At 40.5% G+C, this 24,338-nt stretch overlaps 1 protein-coding gene across 2 annotated transcripts in view; it reads left to right on the top strand.

The window, feature by feature from the left end:
- The window catches only part of TSG101 (tumor susceptibility 101), a 39,810-nt gene extending 15,563 nt beyond the window's left edge, over positions 1-24,247 (top strand). For both annotated transcript variants that reach the window (XM_002926156.4, XM_019806836.2), the window contains 6 exons: positions 1,017-1,143; positions 4,720-4,786; positions 9,144-9,235; positions 21,023-21,225; positions 22,418-22,657; positions 23,908-24,247. In XM_002926156.4, coding sequence (XP_002926202.1) covers positions 1,017-1,143; positions 4,720-4,786; positions 9,144-9,235; positions 21,023-21,225; positions 22,418-22,657; positions 23,908-23,997 — 819 coding nt within the window. In that variant the 3' untranslated portion in view covers positions 23,998-24,247. The remainder of the gene's footprint in view (positions 1-1,016; positions 1,144-4,719; positions 4,787-9,143; positions 9,236-21,022; positions 21,226-22,417; positions 22,658-23,907) is intronic.
- Positions 24,248-24,338: the final 91 nt, after the last annotated feature.

Below are 24,338 nucleotides of genomic sequence, written 5' to 3'. Positions count from 1 at the left end.
GTGCTAAGAGGCGTAACGCTGTAGAAGTTTCTTGCCCACATACTAGTCTACTGGGGGGGTGGTGCCTGGCAGCTCAGTCGGTTAAGCATCTGCCTTTGGCTCAGGTCATAATCTTAGGGTCCTGGGATTGAGCCCTGCATCGGGCTCCCTGCCCTGAGGGGAGCCTGCTTCTCCCTCTCCCTCCGCCTGCCGCTCCCCCTGCTTGTGCACTCTCTCTCTCTAGGCAAGTAAATAAAATCTGTTTAAAAAAAAAAAAAAAAGTCCCCTGGGGGTGTCCTTCAGGGCAAGCAGCTTTCCTCTACTTGGTGCTCGGGACCGAGGCCCTCCCTGGTTTATGGTGCCACCATCTCCCAGGCTGGCGGAGTGTCTGCATCACGGAAGACAAGCATCTAGAGGTGGTGAAGGAGTTAACCCCCTTCTTACCCACCTTGGCTTGAAAGTTAAGTCACTTCTGCTTACGGTCCATTGATAAAAACTAGTTGCTGGAATATGTGGTCCCTGCCTGAACAGCTGATTGTCAGTAACATCTCTCTGTTATGATGGGGGAGGCTGAACTTTCATAGAAAACTCTCGGTCTTGGGGCGCCTGGGTGGCTCAGGCAGTTAAGCGTCTGCCTTCAGCTCAGGTCATGATCTCGATCCTGGGATCGATTTCTTTTTTTTTTTTTTTAAGATTTTATTTATTTGACAGAGAGAGAGACAGTGAGAGAGGGAACACAAGCAGGGGGAGTGGGACAGGAAGAGGCAGGCTCCCAGCAGAGGAGCCTGATGTAGGGCTCGATCCCAGAATACCGGGATCACGCCCTGAGCCGAAGGCAGACGCTTAACGACTGAGGCACCCAGGCCCCCCTGGGATCGATTTCTGAAACAGGCTCCCTGCTCAGTGGGGAACCTGCTTCTCCCTGCCCCTCTTGTGTGCATTCTCTCTCTCTCTCTCTCTCTCGGACAAATAAATAAAACCTTAAAAAAAAAAAAAAAAAAGATCTGTAGCTGACTTAATTTGTTTTCTGTTTTTAGCCCCAGTCCGACTTACTGGGGCTTATTCAGGTCATGATCGTGGTGTTTGGAGATGAACCTCCAGTCTTCTCTCGTCCTACTATTTCAGCATCTTACCCACCATACCAGGCAACAGGGCCACCAAATAGTAAGTATAATTAAGTCTGATTTTTAAACTCATAAACAAAACACAAAACCTAGAAAAAAAATTGTTTTTCATGCCTTTGCTTTTTAGCTTACCCAGTTAGTGGATTTTTTGGAGGTATTCTGAGGCCACACATCTGCATGTACAGAGTCCCACCAAAGACTGGCATTTGGGCTTTCGTTTGTGGGTAGAAATCTAACTATGGGTGTGTTCGATTCCAAAATGGAAGAGAGAGAATGCTGGAATAGAGCTAGAATTTTTTTTAAATTTTTAATTATACATGCCATGGAATAGCCTTCTATCATCAGTTTGGAAACAAAACTCGAAAGGTAGCCTGCTTTTCTTTGCAACTGCCCGATCACTGTTGTAGATAAGAATGAGAGTCAGCTAAATCATTCACATTCTGCTATTCTGGCTGTTACGCAACTGAACATCTAGCTCTCAGCTTTCTTCTCTTTAGTACAGCCAATTCATGATTTTGCCTGGTGTGGAGAGGGTGAGAGCATGAAGTCAGTGCTCTCCCCTGGTTGGTGTACGTTATCTCTATTCTTTCTTTTTTTTTTTTCCAGTAATTCCTGTTACTACTTTCAGATCACCTTGGATAATTGAGAATTGGTTGTACTTACTTGTTTTGACTTTACTAAACCTGTATTGATTTCATTGTGTTTTGAGCTGTGATTTTTTTTTTTAACAAGTTTGTTCAAGATTATAATTAAGCAAAACTTAAGTTAGATTATGTGAGCTTTCATTTTTCTTACACTGGGAGTTATCCTCTTTTTGATCTATTCTGTCTTGAGGAACACTGACTCACAAGCTGAATGGGAACTTAACAGAAAGAACTTTCTGAACCCACTTCCTTTTCCTTCCCTGCCTTCACAGCATAAGTTTGGTTTTAGGAAATAGTAGCTCTTTTACTAAAAGTTCTAGTGATTCTTTTGGAACAGAAATTTGTTTTCATCTTAATAAATTCTGTTGACTCTAGGACTTGAGATTAGACAACCTTGCTCTTTTAAGTTTGAAATACCGAATATTTCCTAGTTTGCCATTCATGTTTGCTCCAATAATGTAGCTAGTGACCACTGAAGATAACCTTTTCAGAAGTTTGGGCAGTCTCCTAAGCAACTTTTTTTTCCATTTTAAGTTTCTTTCAGTTTTACATTGACACTGGAAGTGCAGCATTCCAGAAAGAGGCCACAGTAAAGAGATCGTTTTTGCAGTTCAGTTGTGCACTCACTGTATATCACATTAAACAATCTATAGCTGATTTAAGTAAATTACTACAAGAGGCCAATTTATTATCCTTCAATTCCAGTTTTATTACTTTTTATACATTTAAAAGATACTGATTATTAGTAGGTATGACTATAAAGAGATGAAAGTCTAAATTCCATTCCCTTCCACGCACACCAAGGAATAGCCCAGAAATCTGGATGTAACTTATATGAGGATTATCTTCTAATTCAGAATTATATACTTCTATTGTTATTTTTATCATTATTCAGAATACTTTTTGATCTGCTATTTTAGGATGACTTTGAGCTAGCTAAGAGTCACATTAAAAGATGTAATGGCCAAACCTCATTTTTTGACAACTAACAGTAAGAGTCAACATTTATTGACGTATAACTGTGAGACACAGCTAAGCACTTCATATTCATTCTTGTTTGATCCTGTGTGTTATGGGTAATTTGTATCCCATTTTATTCTGGCTCTAAAATTACTTTACCTCATTTTCTTCTTCCTTGATAGTCTTGGATTCAAACAGCATTTGTTCTTTCTAAGAGTTAAAATTTGAAGGCTCTGGTGGAATTAGTTAGTAGCTTTTCAGAACCTTAGAAAAGGAAAATTCCTTCTGATTATGAAAATTTGGTGCATGACTATGACTGCTCATGACCACGAAGTGGTAGTTTGTGTACAGAGGAAAAACTAGCATGGGGTGGGGTTAGTAATTGACCATGTGTGTTGCTGACACTTAATAGTAGCCTTGTGTTTTGATGTTCTTTTTTTTTTTTTTTTAAGATTTTATTTATTTATTTGACAGAGAGAGACAGCCCAGCGAGAGAGGGAACACAAACAGGGGGAGTGGGAGAGGAAAAAGCAGGCTCCTAGCAGAGGAGCCTGATGTGGGGCTCGATCCCAGAACGCCGGGATCACGCCCTGAGCCGAAGGCAGACGCTTAACGACTGCGCCACCCAGGCACCCCTGTTTTGATGTTCTTAAAGATCAACTGTGCTTTGCCCAGGAAGAAAAAAATGTCTTATGGAATCCAGCAGTAGAGACATTTCGGGAGGTTTTTTCCCCTTCCTAAAATAGCATTGAACATCATCATAGCTTCTTATACTTAAGAAAAAATTTACTTATAACATCTATAGTTCATCCTAACAGGAAGACTGAAAACTGATACTCGGAGATGTATGCTTAGCATCTCCAGGAAAGATTTCTGAGGCCCTTGGTCAGAGCCCAGTGTAGACTGCTCCCACCCACTTATATTTGTGCTTTAAAAGTTCATTTCTTGAAGGCTCCACCTCTCTTGCCTTCCAAACCTTTATATACCATTCCTCTGCTAGGTCACTTTTATTTCCTCCACCTCTTAGGTTTAGATGAGCTGCCTCCTTTATGGTTCCATATGTATGTATTACCATGTACTGCTCCTGTCATAACACAGAGCACTCTGTATTATTATTCCTCATCTCTGCCACTAGACCATGAGCAGCTTGAAGCCAGGAATTCTTTCTTTTTTTAATCAGATTCCTGGTGCTGGTTACATAGAAGGCACTAGAATATTTATTGATTGGATTAAGAGCTAATTCATCATTGTATTCAGTGAGAAGAATTTCACTGAGGATAAACTGATTCTCAGACAAGTAATTTCCAGTTAAAGTCAAAATTTTCTTCCTCTACATTGATTAGCCTCCTGGCACCGCTGACCAGTTCTGTGTCTTTAGTGTTCTAAAAAATATATAAACTGTTCTTTAAGCTTACTAGATTTGAACCTTTTTTCCCTAGTATGTCTGAGCTTTTGTTTTACAGCTTTAACCCTGTCTACCTGAATATAAATTTTGTAAAGGACTTCTCATAGTAATTTGAAGTCTTTTAAAGTCCTCAATCAAGCCAACAAGACCACCCCTGCAAACTGGTCCACATTTGGTCAACAAGAAATATCAAAAGGTCTCTTAGATATAACAAAGAGGGCACTTTCTAGAAGCTGACCTTGGACCAGAGGAGGGCAGAATTACCTTCCTCTAAATTCCAGTGGAACCAGCTGCTGGGTCAGGTTACAGATTCTTTGAGAGTGTGGAGAGCTGACCAGGTTGACCTGTTTGCCAGTGATTCCCTGTTGGGATTGTCATGTGTATTGTCATGCCTCACAGTTAACGCTTTGATAATTTGTGATTTGAAGATACTGCTTGCATTAAAGAACTAATATGGGTGGAGTGTTTGTTTTGTTTTGGTGCTGAGATTTGGATTCTTTACCTGTATGAAATTTTGCGGTGGTTTGACAATGATATATGTCTTATTTGATAGCCTATATATCCAGGACTATGCACATTATTTTAAAATGTTAAAAATTATTTTTAGCTTCCTATATCCCAGGCATGCCAAGTGGAATCTCTGCATATCCATCTGGATATCCTCCCAATCCCAGGTAATGAAAAGTCTTTTGAATAATTGTATTAGAAATTCTGTTAGATCTAGATTGGAAATAATGGGTGCTAACTAGACCATTAAAGGAAACGTAGTTGCAGTTTAATGGGAGGTAAGACTTGGTTTATTGGTGAAATTTTATGGTATGTATATAATTCCAAAGGAGTTTTTTCCATTCTAGAGAAATGTAACTTCATTCTGTTTTCAGAGAAGGAAGGAGTGAGATAATGACAATGATCTTGATTGGTTTTGGACTTTGAAATCCTTGCTTGCTCTGCTTCCCTTTTAAGAACTTTATATATTTAGTGTAGATAGCTGAAAGGTTAATGGAATGCTAACTATAATGAATTCAACCAAGGAGAAAAAATAATACCCTTTTTTTTTTCTTGGAGAGGGAAAGAGAGAATCTTAAGCAGGCTTCACACCCAGCATGGAGCGTGATGTGGGGCTCGATCTCACAACCCTGAGGTGGCGACCTGAGCCAAAATCAAGAGTTGGACGCTTAACTTAGCCACCCAGGCGCCCCTATATTTTAATACCATTTAAAAAAAGACTTAACTTTTTTGTAAATTACAGGGAATGGATTAATGGTTCACATGATGGGGTCAGTCTTGTCTTATTTATTCATTTAGTTCATAGACTACATGTACTACCAACTTCTTATTTTAACCATTTAATGATAACATAACCTAGGTAGGTTAGATTAATCGTGAGATCAGTCTATGAGTAAGACACATTAGAAAATCAATGAGAAATAATTATTAACCCATGTTTCAGTGGTAATCAAAGACTACTTTACAAAGGGTGGTCTTTGGGTTGACTTAAAATGCAAGACGGCATATACCAGTGTCCAAATGAGATTTCTGGCTACTTTATTAACGAGAAATTTTTTAAACTGTTTTTAGTTTCATATAACTCTCACGGATAAATGTAGACAGATTTCCTGAACACCTGATGTAGGTACATGTATAATATGCAGGATCCTATAATTTAAATTTAGCGGTCTTATTTCTGGATCTTTCTTAATTTCAGAGACATGCGTGACAAGGTAGTAAGCATTCTGTCATATTAGAGAGGTAAGCAGAGACAAGATGAATATCTATGAGGGACAATAAAGAAAGATTCCTATGGTTGTAATATATAAACAGGCTGTAAGTCTTAGATTTCTTGAGGTGCTTATTTTTCTGATTAAGTTCTAGAAACAAAATCTTCTTGTCTGGGGCGCCTGGGTGGCACAGTTGTTAAGCGTCTGCTGTCGGCTCAGGGCGTGATCCCGGCTTTATGGGATCGAGTCCCACATCAGGCTCCTCCGCTGGGAGCCTGCTTCTTCCTCTCCCCACTCCCCCTGCCTGTGTTCCCTCTCTCGCTGGCTGTCTCTCTCTGTCAAATAAATAAATAAAATCTTTAAAAAAAAAAAAAATCTTGTCCGAAGCCTTGAAATTATAAGCCTTTACAATTAATAGTCAGTAGTAAGAAGGAACTTTGGACCTAAGGAAATGGTTGTTAGAAGTACAGTAAGGAAATGGACTTCTGAATAATAAAGCCATTTCAAAGAGACTCGTAGATAAAAATGAAGCTGAAAAAACTCTAAATCTTACTTAGGTAACCATCAAAGTGTCTTTTGTCAGGTTATTTGTAAGAAGTTCCTCTTTGAGACAGCTGTTTTTCAAAAATTTGATGTTTTTTTCCTTTGAAATGTAACTTTTAATCTCAAAATATAATATACCAACGAGTTGTTAAGTTTAGTAACTGTATTCAAATTGCTGTCTGTATCTTTCCGTGTATAAAAGGTTTTGGCAGAAGAGCTTCAGAACCTCTTTCTCTTCTCCCTTTGTCCTAAAGGAGAATTAATAAATCAGTGACTCAAGAAGAATCTTTATCTTAAAACAATGAATATGAGAGTCTTTATTCTTGCTCTAGAAAGTTGGACTAGATGATCTCTAAGTTCTCTTCCAAATCTTAAGATCTTTTGAAAGTTTAATTTAGCACCTGCAGCGTGTACACAAGGAAACTAAAAGGTATGTCAAGAATGGCTGTTCTAGTTTGGGTCTGTGTACTAGCACGCATGTGGTAAGATATTAGGAACCAGTTCCTGGTATCAGAAAAGACAGACAATGGTAAGTGCTGTGATAAATAGAACTTCAGAGGGGAGGTCACATTTGCTGTGGAGGTGAGAGCTCAGCAATAGCTTATAAATGAAAGAACAGGTTTGCAAGGAAGACCTTGAAGAAGGAAATTCGGTGTTTAGAGGTGGAGGGAGCAGCAAAGAGTTATAACATTCTATGACTGAGGGGATACTTTCCAGTTCTCAAGTCCAGCCCACTCATTTTATGTAAGCAAAGTGTGAAAGCCCCCGAAAGTGCCAGGAAGAATAAGGAAACGCTGTAATGTGGTTGAAGAATATAGAGTTAGGAGTAAAGGAATTAAAATAAAGGTGCAACTTCATGGATATTACAGATCTCCCAGAACCTTCCCTGATCTCCTCTAGCTGGTAGTGATTTTCCATTCTACATCTCCTGAATTTTTACTTAGCATTTCTTATTTCCTTGATCCTATCAGGATTGTTTATAGGGATCTTGCCCTGTTTTGATAGCATATTGAGGAAGAAATGGATTCATACCTTAGCTCCTACTTCAAGCACTTAGAAACAGTGCCTTAAATATAATAATTGTAAAATTTGAAGGAGTACATAAAGAAAAAGGAACATAAGGGTATTGGAAAATTCTTTTTAAATATGTAGTTTTAAAAGGACTCTTTAGCAGTATGAAAAGGATGTACTACATAGAACAAATTGTTTAATTATATACGAAGATAGAAAATAGTATCACTCAGTTCTTTACTCAAGAAAAATTATTAACCCTGAACATAGAGAATAACTATGAAGAAGAAATTGAGCAGACTAAGAGACAAGGGAGTTCTTGGAAGTTAATGTCTGTAGGCCTAGAAAAGATTTATACCAGGTTACTGAAAAATTCAGCAGTATGGTCTCGATTGTCTTTAAAAGGGTATGCAAAGTGGGAGTAACCCCAGAAAAAAGAGCACGTTCATCCCAGTTCTCAAAACCGTAGACTCAGAAATTTCGGTGAGATCGGCACTGTTTCCTGGCACCATGGTAGCAGGGTTATTAGAGACCAGAGACAAGAGCGGCGTTCAGTAGCCTTTGGCATGTGTCCACTAGGAACAGAAATGCCTGCTGTTCTCTTCTTTGATTTTGCTTCTATACCGATAGATGAGAGAGTATTGTGATTACATCGACTCTTCAACAAGCTGTACAGAAGTTTTTTGTTGGGGACGAGTGATAAAGTGTGAGCTGATAGTACAAACAGTAGAATCTTTGAGCCGCTACACTAGAAACGGATTACGGACTCCAGACTGAGAGCTTTTGCTCCAAGGCTCTGAACTGGCTGGGTTTCATCAGTAATTTTAATGGACTTGTAGAAGGCAGATTGGTCAGAACTGCCAGTGTCATAGATCTGACGACTAATCAGGATTTATTGTCCAACTAACAGGTAGCTAGTGATATCTTGTTTTACTTTTCTTCTCCATTGTAAGGGAAACACTGCCAAGCTAGGGAGTGTTCAGAGGAAAGTGATTAGACCTGAAAATCAGGTGCTGTGAAGAATGGTTGAGAGAATTTAAAAGATTTCACCTAAAGAAGAGAAGACTGATGTTAGAAGTCTTCTACTATTCAAGTGGTTTTCCAGAAAGCAAATCTAGAACCATTAGGTGGAAGTTCTATCAAAATGATAGTTAATGTTCAATAGAGAAAGATGACCATTTGTCCAGGATATTGTTAATGATGTTTATAAAACAATGTTGGATAACAGATTGGAGGAGAAGACTTTGAAGGAAAGTTCCTCCTGACCTGACTCTGATTTGAATACATGAGTGAGACAAACTATCCATAGAGAAGAAAAATTTTAAAACTATTTAAAGAGGAAATTTTTCAGATCAGATATTCTCAAAGGGTATCAATGAACCATAGGTAAAAATTGAATAATATAATTTCCTGATATGCTCGTTAACCAGAACGGGAAAGTTCTCTCACAAATTGTGGTTGCTTCCAGTTCTGATACTGTTCAACTGCCTTTAGAAATATGCTAGTTGTTTTTGCTCCCTGTGAAGACAACCGTCAAATACACAGAGCCAAGCAAGAGTATTTTAACCATTTACTTAAAAAGTGAATCCAGTGACATTAATGGAACTTCTTCTAGAACTTGGCTTGAATAGACACCTGTAGCTCTAAAAATCCATTAACTGATAAAACAACAGGTCAAGCTTAACTTCCTGAACGGGGTCTTAAAGATACTCTAGCATTGAGTCATCTTAACATTGAATGGGTTTCGTTCTTTTTTCAGTGGTTACCCAGGCTGTCCTTTCCCACCTGGTGGTCAGTATCCTGCCACAACAAGTTCTCAGTACCCTTCCCAGCCTCCTGTGGCCACCGTCGGTAAGTACCCTTCAAAACTGTCTTTCTCCCATAAGGAAAGTCAGAGGCTCCTGTTGTGAAAAGTGCCTTTCATTTTTACATGTGAGATGTCAGAATATACCTCCTTGTTAGAGGAAAAACTCTTAATGGTCAATGTCCTGTAATCCAAGACTTGAAGTAGGTGATTTGTCATTATATAAATGAGCCATCTCTCAGGGCATACAGAGAAATGATTGACTCTTCGCTCTTTCCCGGCTCACACATTTTTACTGATGAACCTTGTATGTGTCAAACTATTAACAGATGCTCAGGCTTCCCGAACCTTGTTCTGTGTAAAAACAGATGAGTATCTTTAGGAGAAGAAAGCACCACGGGGTATATTGCAGATCCTCACCAGGCCGGTAGTTGTTGCTGCTTAGTGTTGCTTATTAGAGGGCCAGAAGTATAATTTTCTTCAACCGAGAAAATTGAAGCAATACGAGAATTTCTACGGATCCCCCCGCCCCCCGCACTGCCTGCCTCTCTGCCGCCACCTGCACCTCCAGACCTGCCTTCCCCCACAGGCCAGTTACCTGCTTCTGTGTGCAAGATCTCATCCTCCCTCCCTCACTCGGGGCCAGTCACTTCTGAAGTTCTTCCCTCCCATCATCAGTTTCTGGATTGCTCCTCCTCAACACACAAAAAAATACACCCTAAATGAACCTTAAAAAATCCTCCTCTCAATTCCACTTTTTCACCACTATTCCATTTCTTCGTTCCCCTTTGCGAGCAAAACTCCTTGACACAATCATCCATACTCCATTATCTTCAATTCCTCTTCTCCCTTTCTCTTGTAAAGTCCCTCCATTTGGCATTTCCTTCGGAGCATTCCACTAAAACTGCTTCTGTCAAGGTCACTAATGACCCTTACAAGGTTAATTCCAACAGGTAGGTAGTCTTCTCCACTTACTTGGCCTATCAGTAGCATTTGACACAGTTGGTTACGTCTTCCTTGATGCACTTTCCTGTCTTATTTTCCAGGACCCCACACTCACTCGGGTTTCCTCCTAGCTCGCTAGTACTCATGCTCGATCTTCTTTACAGGTCTTTTTCTTAATGTTGGCGTGCCCCCTGGCTTAGTCCTTAGCATTCTCTATACTCCTTCTCCTGGTGATCTCCACCAGTCTTAGCTTTAAATACCATTTCTACGCCCACAGTTCCCAAATTTACGCTTCCAGCCTACACCTCTCTCCTGAGCTCCAATCCTTAGAGCACCTGCCTTCTTCCTGTCTCCATGTGGACATTTGACAGCCATCTCAAGCCCAGCGTGACCAGAAGTAAACTCTGAATCTTTCTGCACAGCTTCCCCATCTCCATTGATACCTACTCAGTACTCTTACGTTGGCATCGTCCTTGATTCCTCATCAGGAGCCTACTATCTTCAAAATAGATCTAGAATCTGATCATACCCAGTGTGAAACCAAGTCACCACATTGTCTCTCATCTGATTTATTTCAAAAGCCTCCCAACAGGTTTCTGTGTCTATCCTTGGCCTCTACACTCTGTTTTAAACACAGCATCCAGAGTAATCCTATTAAATCATAAATAGTGGTGCCTGGGTGGTTCAGTCAGTTAAGCGTCTGCCTTCTGCTCGGGTCATGATCTCAGGGTCCTGGGATCGAGCCCTGCATTGGGCTCCCTGCTCAGCAGGGAACCTACTTCTCCCTCTGCCTGCTGCTCCCCCTGCTTGTGAGCTCTCTCTCTCTCTCTCTCTCAAATAAATAAATAAAATCTTAAAAAAAAAACCAAAACATAAATAATGTCACTCCGGTGCTCAAAACCTGCCAGTGTTTCCCCATTTCACTCAGAATTCAATCCAGAGTTCTTAGGTCTGGAAAGTCCTGCATGAACCTACTTTCTTCCCCCCGTTACTTCTCTGACCTCATCCCCTACTACTCTTCTGTCTTAAGAATTCCATTTCCTGGGGCACCTGGGTGGCACAGTGGTTAAGCGTCTGCCTTCGGCTCAGGGCGTGATCCCGGCGTTATGGGATCGAGCCCCACATCAGGCTTCTCTGCTGTGAGCCTGCTTCTTCCTCTCCCGCTCCCCCTGCTTGTGTTCCCTCTCTCGCTGTTTCTATCTCTGTCAAATAAATAAAATCTTTAAAAAAAAAAAAAAGAATTCCATTTCCTATTTCCTTTGCATGAAACAGGCATGCCTACCTGACTAATTGGCTACCACCAACAATCCCCGCCCCCCACCCCCTAACATCCAGGACTGTGCTTTATATATAGAAGTTCCTCACTAAATATTTTGCTGAGTGCCTAAATGAATGTAGGAGCTTATGGAGTTCATCTTTCTGTTATATTTCCTGAAAAATTGTAACCATCCCCAGATCTAAGTACCCTCCCCCAAAAAAGGATTTTCTAATGCTGTTCTTGCCACTGATACAGTCTAGTTATTGAGGTTCTAGTGGCATGGTTTTAATTTATTAAAATGTTCTCAAAATTACTATAACTCTTTTTCTACAATATAATTTAAAGGATTTGAGTTAGAAACCTAATGGGAGATCTTTCATCCATAAGCAAAGCACACTAAGTCTTGTTAAGCTCTCCATTTTGGTTCAGGTAACATCAACAAAATGGGAATAGTGCTATTTTTTTTTAAAGATTTTATTTATTGGGGTGCCTGGGTGGTGTGGTCATTAAACGTCTGCCTTCGGCTCAGGGCATAATCCCAGCATTCTCGGATCGAGCCCCACATCAGGCTTCTCCGCTAGGAGCCTGCTTCTTCCTCTCCCACTCCCCCTGCTTGTGTTCTCTGTCTCGCTGTCTGTCTGTCAAATAAATAAATAAAATCTTTATTTTTTTTTTAAGATTTTGTTTATTTATTTGACAGAGAAAGACAGTGAGATTGGGAACACAAGCAAGGGGAGTGTGAGAGGGAGAAGCAGGCTTCCCGCCGAGCAGGGAGCCTGATGCGGGGCTCGATCCCAGGATCCTGGGATTATGACCTGAGCCGAAGGCAGACGCTTAACAACTGAGCCACCCAGGCGCCCTATGGGAATAGTGCTATTTGTCATCGTTTTTCATTGAGATAATGGTATAATCCTTTTGATTCCTAGAGAACCTCAGTTTCTAACAATCTTTTATATGTTAACTCATTTTAAACCATAGGTATGAAGCATTTTATAGCTTAGACTAGATTATTTCCACGTATCCAAAAAACAGGAATGTGGGGAAAATGGTATACTTAAAATCACATCTGATGTTTATGTTTTTAGAACAAGTTGTCAAAGAAACGTATATATTATTTCAAGAGTACTTTCTTAGGCTAGGAACATTTTATGATAATCTTGGCTGTCCTTTAATATGTATTCTATCTTTGTGGCTTGCCTGCTTGATTTTTTTCATCGTTCTGGTAGTACGTTATGCACAACACTGTAATGCAGGAACATGAAAGTATTTGAATGTTAGAACTCACAACTAGTCAACATTTCCTCAGTATATCAGTGGTCACCAGGATTTGTGCTAGTATTCTCTGTACTACCGCGGCCATGAGAGAGAACAAATGTGGTTTGTTTATCCTTGTATTTTGTATGACTTGATAGTTTCACTGCATAGGTTTTGATTTTATGATGTAAAACAAGCACCTGACTGAAAGCATCATTAACATATGTCTTTTTATTATGGACCTGGATGCTTGTGCAAGTGTTGGTATTTAACCACCCCAATAGCACTGAAGTAAAAGAACCATTTAAAAATGAAGTACTAGGGGGCGCCTGGGTGGCTCAGTCGCTTGAGCATCTGACTCTGGGTTTTCGGCTCAGGTCAGGATCTCGTGGGTCTTGAGAGTCCCGTAGGAGGCTCCTTACTCAGCAGGGAGTCCGCCTGAAGATTCTCTCCCTCGCCCCCCCCATGCACATGCGTGCTCTCTCTCAAAAAATCTTTTAAAAAAATAAGAATGAAGTAGTGGAGACTGCATTCTTTATAGCAACCTCTTCTGACAAAGTACTGAAGAAGGAAGACATGCAGATCTTGGAACTTAAAATAGCTCTTTCTGATTCCAATCAATGTAGACGTAAACAACATTTAAAAGAAAATCAGAAATTTGTTTTGTCATTTCATTTTATAGCTTTTTTATTAGACAACTTCCCACCTAACCTGACCTAAAGGCAATCTTGTGAGGTTGGCGCTCACTGAGGGCACTAAGCGGTGAAGACAGCTGTGGAATAGTGACAACCTGTCGATGGTGCTTTGCCATCAGGTCTGGGCAACTGCAGTGCTAGTTTCATATACTTGTATTATGTAGGGGAAGAAAAAGCTGTGATCTGTAACTCGGATTTTTCCTAGAAGTCATTGTAAGACCAGGTGTATTTTTTGAATATCATCTTTGCAACCATCAAAAAAACATTTTCTACTGGAAAATCACTGGGAAAAGATGTGGAATTTGGACAACATTCCTTAGGTTTTTTTGTCCATTGTAAGCATTATTTGTCAACAAAGGCATCAGAAGGAAGATAAACTTTTTTGGATAACTGAGGATAAAAAAATTTTAAAAACTTAAATTTCTGTTTCTTTGGATTAAAATATGTGTTTCTGAAGAGTGAAACACTTTCGTTAGGACTAGACCTATAACTTCACCAAGTTGACATTGCCAAAGCTAAAAGAGAACCTGGACTCTGATTTTAAAGGTTTAAAATGACTCGATTACCACCTAGTTATAAAGAGTAAGTTGAGGAGATAAAATTAATACTTGTTTACGTTCTCTTAATAGCAAATGCCAGAAGAAAGCAAAAGTAGGTATGGATGTGTGGTCGTTTGTATGTTTTCTGGGCTGACAGATGGTAGGTACTCAAGAGAACCTTTAGTCCCCAACTGGGCATGTCAGTGGAGAATGCCAGACTCCACTGGATAGGGAAGAGTGGTGTGATGTGGAATCCTGATTCCCACTTGATTCAGACACGGTGCTGTCTGCCAGATGGTGCCCGTGGTGCACCTGGGTGGCATTGATTTGGAGATGATGACGTTGTTGAATATTATAATCTGGATTAAGAAGGATTGAAAGCTGGGGCACCTGGGTGGCTCAGTCGTTAAGCGTCTGCCTTCGGCTCAGGGCGTGATCCTGGCATTCTCGGATCGAGCCCCACATCAGGCTCCTCCGCTGGGAGCCTGCTTCTTCCTCTCCCACTCCCCCTGCTTGTGTTCCCTCTCTCACTGGCTGTCTCTATCTCTGTTAAATAAATAAATAAAATCTATTAAAAAAAAAAAGATTGAAGGCTATCATGCAAATGTTCGAGAATATTACTATAGTGTGGTCCACTGTGGTCCTCTGAGCAGTGTGGTGCCATTCAATGAAACCTCCCCATGTTATGAATATGTGTGTGAAGAAAGTCAGTGAACTAATTGGCTCCTTTATGAAGTTTATCAGAGGATGTACTATCAGCCATACTTCCTCTGTGCCAGAATCTCCAGGTTTATTCATCTCAATGGAGTCCTTTTATCAGAGTGGTTACAGATGTCTTCAACCCTGATTTACTTAGTGTTTTGAAACTTTGAGGAGAGAAATTAACAAAATGAGATGCTTCTGGCCTAATACTTGACCTGGAATCTGTTCTTTGAACACTTTGGGTCTGTTGTGAAGATTCTCATACTTGAGGGGCACCTGGGTGGCTCAGTTAAGTGTCTGCCTTTGGCCCAGGTCCTGATCCCAGAGTTCTGGGATCAAGCCCCACGTTGAGCTTCCAGCTCAGTGGGGAGTCTGTTTCTCCCTCTCCCTCTGCGCTCTGCCTGTTTCTCCCTCTGCCCCTCTGCCTGCTTGTGCTCTCTCTCAAATAAATAAATAAATAAATAAAATCTTAAAAAAAAAAAAAAAGATTCTCATCCTTGAATCCCGTAGCTAATTCACACTTAGAGAAAGAGTTCTTTGAACTCAATCTGTGAAGGGGTAGATGTGTCCTTGGGGTGTGTCTCATTAACTTTTCCTGTATTCAAATGGAATCTGACTTCCACTTTCCAAATGGAAAAGTTTTTTGTTTTTTGGGGTTTTTTTTTGCTTTGGCACCTCTTCTCCAGTCTTTCACAGACTTCCTTTGGGAATACCTACCTTATCCTCAGGGTAAAGTAGTATTTTCTTCCCATCTGGGCAGTCAGTGAGGGCTTCCTAAGGGTTGCTGTGCTAAATGTTTAAAGCTTTTCCTGCCACAGAAATCCAAAACAATAAATTTTGAAAACGTAAAGAAAAATGCCTTTATGTAATTTAACAGTGGATTTTAATTATTTTTTAGTTAATAAATGAAGGGTATGAGAAGCTGATTGATTTGGCTTCCTGGGGTTATTCCAATAGGATGCTTCTAACATTGTAGGTTCTTAAATTGTTCTCTTTCACAAGATAATTTTAAGGAATGACTTTGATTCTGACCCATCTTTTTAAGGATGGAATTCTGTCCTTCAAATTAACTGGCCTTTGTGCTTATGCCTGCTAGTAGCATCTCGCATTTTTTATAATTGAATGGTTGTGTAGCACCGTCTTTTTTGAAGTAGTTTCTTTGGTATCCTTTTTTTTTTTTTTTTTTTTTTTTATTTACTTGAGAGAGAGCGAGCAAGCACGAGCAGGGGGAGGAGCGGAGGGAGAGGGACAAGCAGACTCCGTGCTGAGCACAGAGTCCAAATGTGGGGCTCGATCCCAGGATCCTGAGACCATGACCTGAGCCAAAACTAAGAGTCAGACACCCAACCAACTGAGCCACTCAGGCACCCCTCGTATCCTATTTTAATGAGGTTCGTACCTACTTACCTCTGCTTCTGAAAACTTGAATTTTTATGTAAACTAATGTAAACCTTTCCTTGTGGTTTGTGCAAATCAAGCAGCATAAACCTGCTGATGGTTTTAAGTACACTTTTTCTTATTGATGGTGGTTATAGAAACTTTCTAGAGCTTAAATAAAGAATACTGCTCTTTTGAGGTCCCCTGATTTCTTTGGAAGAAAAGTTCCACAGCCCACACAGAGGTTGGTAGTGGTATTAGAAGCTTACAAATTCATCGACTATAAAAGCCTTTTTAAGCAGCTTAATGAATTTGCCAGGTTTGCACTTAATAGCATGAATCAGAATGCCTTTATTCATATAGTTATTTGCATGTTCCTCCTAATTCAGAGATTGGCCTATTTTTTGCATGTGTTTTCATTATAAAAGGAAGTAATACGGGCTTGATCGGGTCTCTGAGTGGTAGTGACTGTGTGGGATTGCTCAGGCTCCGTAGTCTGATCTGTAGCACAGATGTCAAGCCAAAGACCCTCATGTGGGTCTGAACAAGTACCATCCAGAAGTGCAAATGCTGAGCAAGTGATTCACTTTTGCTGGTTAGAGGAGAGTTCAGAAAGGTTACTGTTTAGTCAGACAGAAATAAGAGAAAGAAAAAGACAAGTGATATCACTTATATGTAAAATCCAAAAAACAAATAAGCAATAGATAAGCAAGCCAAGTTCACAGATCCAGAGAGCAGAGTGCTGGTTGCCACAGAGCAGGGATCCAGAGAGCAGAGTGCTGGTTGCCACAGAGCAGGGATCCAGAGAGCAGAGTGCTGGTTGCCACAGAGCAGGGGCTAGAGGGTGAGAGAGATGGATAAAGGTTTTCGTTTTTGGTTTAAATAAATTGAACGTTTCTAAAGGTTACTGTTCAGTTATCTTGTACTTTGGGACTACCGTGGATTCTCTAATGTAAATGATCTTTTTGAGTTACAGGAAACTGATCACTCAGTAAGTACTACTAGGAGATAAATAAAACCGATTGTCTTAAGTGTTTATTTTTCAATTAGGTAGTCTGTACTAGTGCACTTGGAAGATACGGGCCTAAATTATTTGTTGAATTATCAGGTCCGTTGATTAGTATATTGGTTTCCTAATGATAGAATTTTTTTTAAATTATGTTTTAGTTCCTTAGACTTAATTAATTAGATTCTGACATTTAAATGAGGTTTCGCTTAGGATTGTTTCTCAAAATCTTTGTTACCTTTTCATTGCTGCTCATCTGGAATTGTAGAAGGGCACTTCTGAGACCTGATTCTGCGTGGGTAAAGGTCAGTGTGTGGGGAGTTGAGGTATGGCAGTTTGCCACAAACTCTTCTTAATCCAAGGCTTGTTATAGTGGGTATAAAGAAAATTAAAATTTCTCTTAAGACATCTGAGGGCAAAAAAATTTTTTGTTTGAAAAGTGATCAAGAAGGTGATGAGAATCTCCCACTGATCCTTTTTCTTATTTGTGTAAACAATCCCTGTAAGTGTCAGGGTTCACAGAATTTTGAATTTTGAGAGGTTTTCTTTTTTAGCATTCATATTCCAGATCTTAATTAAAATTCTCTTCTTTTTAGAAAGTAGGTGGACTTAATATGTTTAAATATACTGTATTGTAAGGTCTGTGTGTGGCGGAGGGAAGGACTAGGTCTAATCTTGGCACTCCCACCCTCCTCAGGTGAACTGTGACCTTTATTGAAAGCCAGGCAACTGCTGCCTCAGCTTGGTTCCCATTTTGAGTGTTACCGGCTTTAGCTGGAGACTTACTTGGGAGGCCTTATTTGGTGCTGTACAGTAGTGTTTGCCTTCACATATTTCATAAGAGAAACAGAATATAAATTCCAGAATTTAAATGTGTTTTTTTAAAAAAAATTTGAAGACTTCAGTGTAAGTTGATCCATTTTAAGGTAATAATTTTAACAAAACTTGATGTATTTGTGTGTGAAAAATCCAGACTCGTTATAAAAATACACTTAACCCTTTATCTACACAGATAAGCGGAACAGTGTATAACCACGCAGCTCTGCTGCCTTGAAGGGATGTGCATTGGAAAGTGTTGAAAAGCAAAACATAGAGTCAAACATTTAACATTGCAGATTTTAACCCTCACTGCTCCCACTAACTCGAATAATTCTGCCTGAGCAGCTGCCACAGTTCAGTGGTAAGCCCTTCAGGAGTCTTAAAAGACTAATTCTTTAAAGATACTGTTCCTGTTCCTGGAAGGAGAGCCAAATTTTTACCAGGAAATGTTACCGAGATTTCAGTCTCATTGACTTGCTTTGGTTTGCCATTTTTGCCAATTTATGATTTTAGTTTCTCACAACAAATTCAAAAACTTAGGGAAAGGGCTAATTGCATTTAAATCTGAAAAAAATGTTATTGAAACAACTTAATACGGGATGGAATAAACATTAAATTGTTTCTGTAACAACCTACCCCTTTTGATATGCAAACCAAAGTTACGGTTTCTAACCTGTTCTCTGTTGCAAGGAAAACAAAACAAAAACTCAAGAGTGTAGGAATCCCCAATTCCCGGTTTGCAACCTGAGCTGTGGCCCTGCCAAGTGCGTGCCTCCTTTTCCAGTGACCCACGTTGCCCTTCTTATCTGGAAACTACAGTATCAGGACGTTTTTGGCAGATCCTAATCTTTTAAAAATATGTCTTTTTTGTACTCTGGGGTATTTTTTAAAGTTCAGAGTATGTTTTTAAACTGATAAATATAGTAAGAACTATTAGTGGGAATCAATTAGGGTTAATAGAGGAAGGATTATTAGTGGAGATTAGCCTTAACCATATTTGATGGTAGAAAATGGGATCTGATATTTAAGAACATTACACTGTTTTTGTTAGTTAGAACGACTTAAGAGTTTGGTAGTGAAGAGCTAGAGCTAGCCGTGGGAAAAAAGCAGGATTGTCCACCATGGAGTTAGCACACCCAGGTCATTTACAAGGCCTTCAGAAGTTTTTGCCTTTCATAGGTTACGATTGGTAACCGGGGAAGGTCGCTAGAGTCATCCTGGTCTCTGTAGGGGAGGACGTGAATAAAGAGGCGGTTACACAGGAAAACAGCGAGAAAAATTAGGGGCATGAGCCCGGAGGTGGTGCAGTAGTTGGTAAATTGATGAGAACACTTTGGAAAAGTTAGGTATTAAGAGGCCAGGGATGTGAAAAAGAAGACCTCGGTTTTCATAGGGGAAATGTGGTTGCCCTCTGGCTTTATCATTCTGAATTCCAAAGCACAAGTTACCTGAAAGAGTTAATACTTTTCCTTTTCAGAAATACGAAATAAGCTGAAATACTTTGTAAAATCAGAAATGAATTCTAGAAAGTACATGCTTTATGGATTTGTATGTTAATAATCAAACAGGAGGCATTAATTGCTTCTCTGTGAACCCTGTAGGATGGATACTGTCTGGGCTTTCCTCGTCAAGAGGTTTCTAGCAGGAAAGAGGGAAGCTTCGTAGAGAGAAATTAGTGCATCCGGTGGGGGGGGGGGATCTGTTGTTGGGCTCTCATTGTGTGCAAGCAGTGTCCTCAGGACAGATGGATGAAGGACTCTCTTCAGGAAAACCTGGCCATGAGTACACTGTCTGTACTCATTTTCACTTGCAAGAAGAAAACCTAAGTAAAAAAAAAAAAAAAACAATAAAAACAGTTCCTCTGTGGTAGAAATAAGAGAGAAAAAAGAAAAAAAAAAAAAAAGAACAATATAGATTCAGACTCTGACTCTTCCTATGAAACCAGAGAATCCCAGAGCGTCCTGATGTCATTGACAAAAAGCCAGAAGAGCATTCAGGGGAACCTTGTATGAACCAGCTTCTGCAAGAAGACAGCTTTGCTAACTAAAAAGCGGAGCTTTTAATTAGTAAAAGACCAGCTTATGGATTGGCCAGAACTGTGAGCAGATGGACACTGCAGAGCAGGTGCGGGGTTGGCCGCGTGGGCCAGGCTGCCTGTTGCTTGGAAAGCTCGATTTCGTTTGAGAAGCGGTGCACCTTTTTGATACAGGGACCAGGCCTGTGATGGATGGGAACATGAATGTAAGAGTCTGGATACATTTCTGCAGACAGGCTAAAGGGTTATTTTGGGTTTTTTCCCCTCCTGTTGAGTATAACTCAGTGTCGCCAGGATAAAAATTTTCAGATCAAAGTGGAAGTGATACTTTGTCTGTAATCATTTTTTAATCATTATAGGCAATGACAGGTAAATATAATTCCCCACATGGTGTTCTGTCATGAGACATAATTAAAAATCAGAACAGCATGTAAATTTGCTGAATTAGGACCCTAACTGAAGAACACTGATAGTCATAAAGAGTATCCATACTTCTGTCATTGGGAGGACCTTTTGAAGAAAATATCGGAGGGATACATTCATTTGATCTGAAATACGCAAGGAAATTGTATAAGACACTGATGAGGAAGGGATGTTCAGTAGAGACTAGTAAAGAATTGAGAATAAACAAGTTTATCAGCTGTTGAATTTTCTGTACATCACTCTCTTGCTCCTCTTTTCATTCCTGTTCTTTGGGTGAAGGGTAATGGAGTAAAAGTCTTGTAGAAGGGAGGCCTTATTAGCTTTACGCCAAGGAAACTGCCTATTCCCAGTCCTCTTACTGGCCTCTGCAGTAGGATCCTGTCTTCCTCAGCTTAGCAGTGAAACCCAAGAGTGCACTTGGCCTGAATCACATGTTTTTCTTTGGTATAAATTTGTCCTATTTGTTGGAGATTGGGGAATAATTGTAATTTGTATGGACACAGCCCCTGCCTCAATTGGGAAAATAGCTGATTATTTCAGCTGTCAGTAGAGAAGGTGGGTAAATATGGATTCATAGTAATCTCTTGCAGGGAAAGTATTTCTGAATCAACTCAGATTTTAATGTTATTTTTGATGAAATTACAACATTTACAAGAAAATTTCTCTTTCCTCCCACTTTGAAAATGCCAGCTCATTTTGTTCTGTTTTCTGAAGGTTCCTGTGAAAGGAATAGAAAGTGCTTGGGAAATGAAGCCAGTGGTTTCTGCTTTACCCCCTGCAGGTCCCAGTCGGGACGGCACCATCAGCGAGGACACCATCCGAGCCTCTCTTATCTCAGCGGTCAGTGACAAGCTGAGATGGCGGATGAAGGAGGAAATGGATCGTGCCCAGGCAGAGCTCAATGCCTTGAAACGAACAGAGGAAGACCTAAAAAAAGGCCATCAGAAACTGGAAGAGATGGTTACCCGTTTAGATCAAGAAGTAGTAAGTAACTCATTGGTATAGTTGCGAATTTTAAATATCTACACCTTATCTACCCTGGACGGTGTGGGTCTAGTAAGAGTTCAGAAAATTATACTTCCCTTTAAGCATTTGAACATAGCATCTCCATAGCTTTGTTAGAAATGGAACCTGGTTTGGTGTTTGATTAGGAGCTGGAGGTACTGAGAACATTTTTCCTTGCACCAACTTCACCCTGAGGGATGAGGTTTGACTCAAAGGATTGTTTCAGTGCTTGATATTACCAGACGGATACCAGGAAATAAGAATTTGACAGAGTTGTAAGCCATGATGAAGGTCTGCAGACCGTGGGCACAGCCTTAAGAGTCCGTTGTTTGTTTGTTTCCGGATGTCGTTGGAACTATACTGAAAGCAGCTGCAGCGAGCCCTTCTAACTCAGTCATCCATAGTGTAGGCAGCCTTTCGCTCTTGAACTTTCTCACATTTTTATCAGACTGCTGTCCCCATGTGACTTTTTAGTGATGAAATAGAGGCCTCCTGGCATCATTGAAGTGACAGCTTCACTCGCCACTTTCATTCCCACGAAGGAGAATTTATTCCAAGAAATGTGTCCGAGGGTGCTGGGGACAGTGGTTTGTGCACATTAGTCTCGCAGATGGTGCTAGTGTGGGCAGTCAGCTTCACAGTGGTGGCTTGCGATTTTTAAGAGTTCAGGAAAGTGACACCAGTACAATTCCGAGCCTACACCCGCCCCCTCCAGTAGCTTGTAACTGAAGTTCAGGTGTTTAGGGTGCTGTGGATTAATGTGTATAGACTGGGGAAAGTTCTCCCTCTGTAGCAGTGGCCCACTTGTTTGGAAGAAAGACCGCTTTTATGATTTTCATGTAAGGAACCTCCTGCTGGAAGGTATCTTGTCTGGTGGCTTAGTTGCAGCATCATTTGTCACTGATAAGTGACAAGTTATCACTGCCACTGGAAGTGCTCAGCGCAGGGTATTTTCAACATTATTCCATTCTCACTGAGCATCTCACATCACCCCTTTTCCTCTACCTTTGGCCAGGATGTGATTTGAAACATTAATCTCAACCATGAGTTGTTTAAGTGTTGCTTTTTTATTTCACGGTTCTGTGTCTGTGAAGTTGTTGTCGATTTTGACCAGCAGATAATTGTGTACGCTTAGTATGAAGTCATCATGCTTGGACTGTTTTGTTTTCAGGCTGAGGTTGATAAAAACATAGAACTTTTGAGAAAGAAGGATGAAGAACTCAGTTCTGCTCTGGAGAAAATGGAAAATCAGTCTGAAAACAATGATATTGATGAAGTTATCATTCCCACAGCCCCACTGTACAAACAGATCCTAAATCTGTATGCAGAGGAAAATGCTATTGAAGACACTATCTTTTACCTGGGAGAAGCCTTGCGGCGGGGAGTAATAGATCTGGATGTCTTCCTGAAGGTAGGTCTTCCTCAGTATGCTTTCCAGGATCTCAGAACTCATGTTTTAAAAGAGGCACTGACCTTGAAAGCCACAAACCAGAGGGTTTCTCTGTAGGGGGAGTTAAAATTCCTTGTATTCCCAAAGAGAGCGAGTGAGATATGTGGCTGTGAGCAGTGGCTTCTCCCCTCCACAGGGCTGAGGCTCTATCTGGGAGAGGCAGAAAGGTGGACTAGTGGCTGCAGTCCTCACCCCAGGCAGCATGAAGCTGAGTATAATTCTTCTAGCTTACTGCTGTGTCTAGGTAGGTCAGAAGGGGCAATCAGATTTCCGTTGGTTCTTTCAGGTCATACACCATCTAAATGAAGATTGCTGACTGCCCCACCCATTTGAGATTGGTTTTTTTCCTATTAATTTTCTTAGAATTGCATAATTTTAGGCCTGTTTTCCTAGATCAAACAGCCCTGCAAAGTATTGGGCTGCCCTGCTTGTTCCAGAGCCCTTCTGAAAGAAGGGTGTGCAGGCCTGGTGCTATCGTACAGACGTGAAGATCCAGTGAACCAGTTCTGGTTACTCTTCTCTGTTGGGTCACAAAGAGTGTGGTTTTAGAGATAATAGTGGCCACTATTGGTTAGTTGATCCAGCTGCTGCTGGTGCTTCCGTAAACATGCAAGGCTGGTCGGGTCGCTTACTGATCTTGTCTGTCTCACTGTGGTTAAGTGGCCAAACCAGTCTTGCACCTGGTGCAAGCACATGAATGGGTATAAGTCAGAGGCCCAAGACTCCCTTTCTGTATACTGTCCCTGCTTGCGTGCCATAGCTTAGGGAAAGGTGCACCCGGAGAGATAGGCTGTTGCAAGGCATGGGACAAAAGCTGGCTTATGCTCCTCATTCCCCTGCTTTTTGACAACTGGGGATGGTTGGAGTTATCAAAGTTTTATGTAACTTTTGATAGGATCACAGTTCAAGCTTCCCTGGTGTCTTGATTTATCTCAAGGTGTACTTCAGACTCCTGAGTCAGATCCTGTAATAATGTCATGCTTTCCCTGTAACATAATCCTTTATAGGGTCTCAGAAGGTAACTTTCCTTAACACAACCTGCCAGCATCAATCTAGTGAGTTTTAAAAGCCACATGTAATGAAGTATTGGTTCCAAAGGAAGGCTGATAGGAGTTTAGGGTTCTTAGATCCCAACTAGGTTACAAACTGTCTGATACTTCATGCCTGGGTCAAATCCATCCTAAACTGTTGAAACTTTTTCCCCCTCCCAGCATGTACGTCTTCTGTCCCGTAAACAGTTCCAGCTGAGGGCACTAATGCAAAAAGCAAGAAAGACTGCCGGTCTCAGTGACCTCTACTGACTTCTCTGATATCTGCTGGAGATTGAGCTCTTCTTAAAGCATCCTTTTCTTCTCTTTCTTTCTCTTATCAGTAGGTGCCCAGAATAAGTTATTGCAGTTTATCATTCGAGTGTAAAATATTTTGAATCAATAATATATTTTCTGTTTTCTTTTGGTAAAGACTGGCTTTTATTAATGCACTTTCTATCCTCTGTAAACTTTTTGTGCTGAATGTTGGGACTGACTATGCTAAATAAAATTTGTTGCATAATTTTTCTCTTTATTGAACATTTTTAGGAAAAATTAAATCTTACTAAGAAGCTTGGTTCTTTATTTTGCAAACAGCATAATATCCATAGAGT

This window comes from Ailuropoda melanoleuca, chromosome 16, assembly GCF_002007445.2.
Source record: "Ailuropoda melanoleuca isolate Jingjing chromosome 16, ASM200744v2, whole genome shotgun sequence".
Taxonomy (NCBI): Eukaryota; Metazoa; Chordata; class Mammalia; order Carnivora; family Ursidae; genus Ailuropoda; species Ailuropoda melanoleuca.
This window is presented reverse-complemented; position numbering and strand designations above follow the sequence as displayed.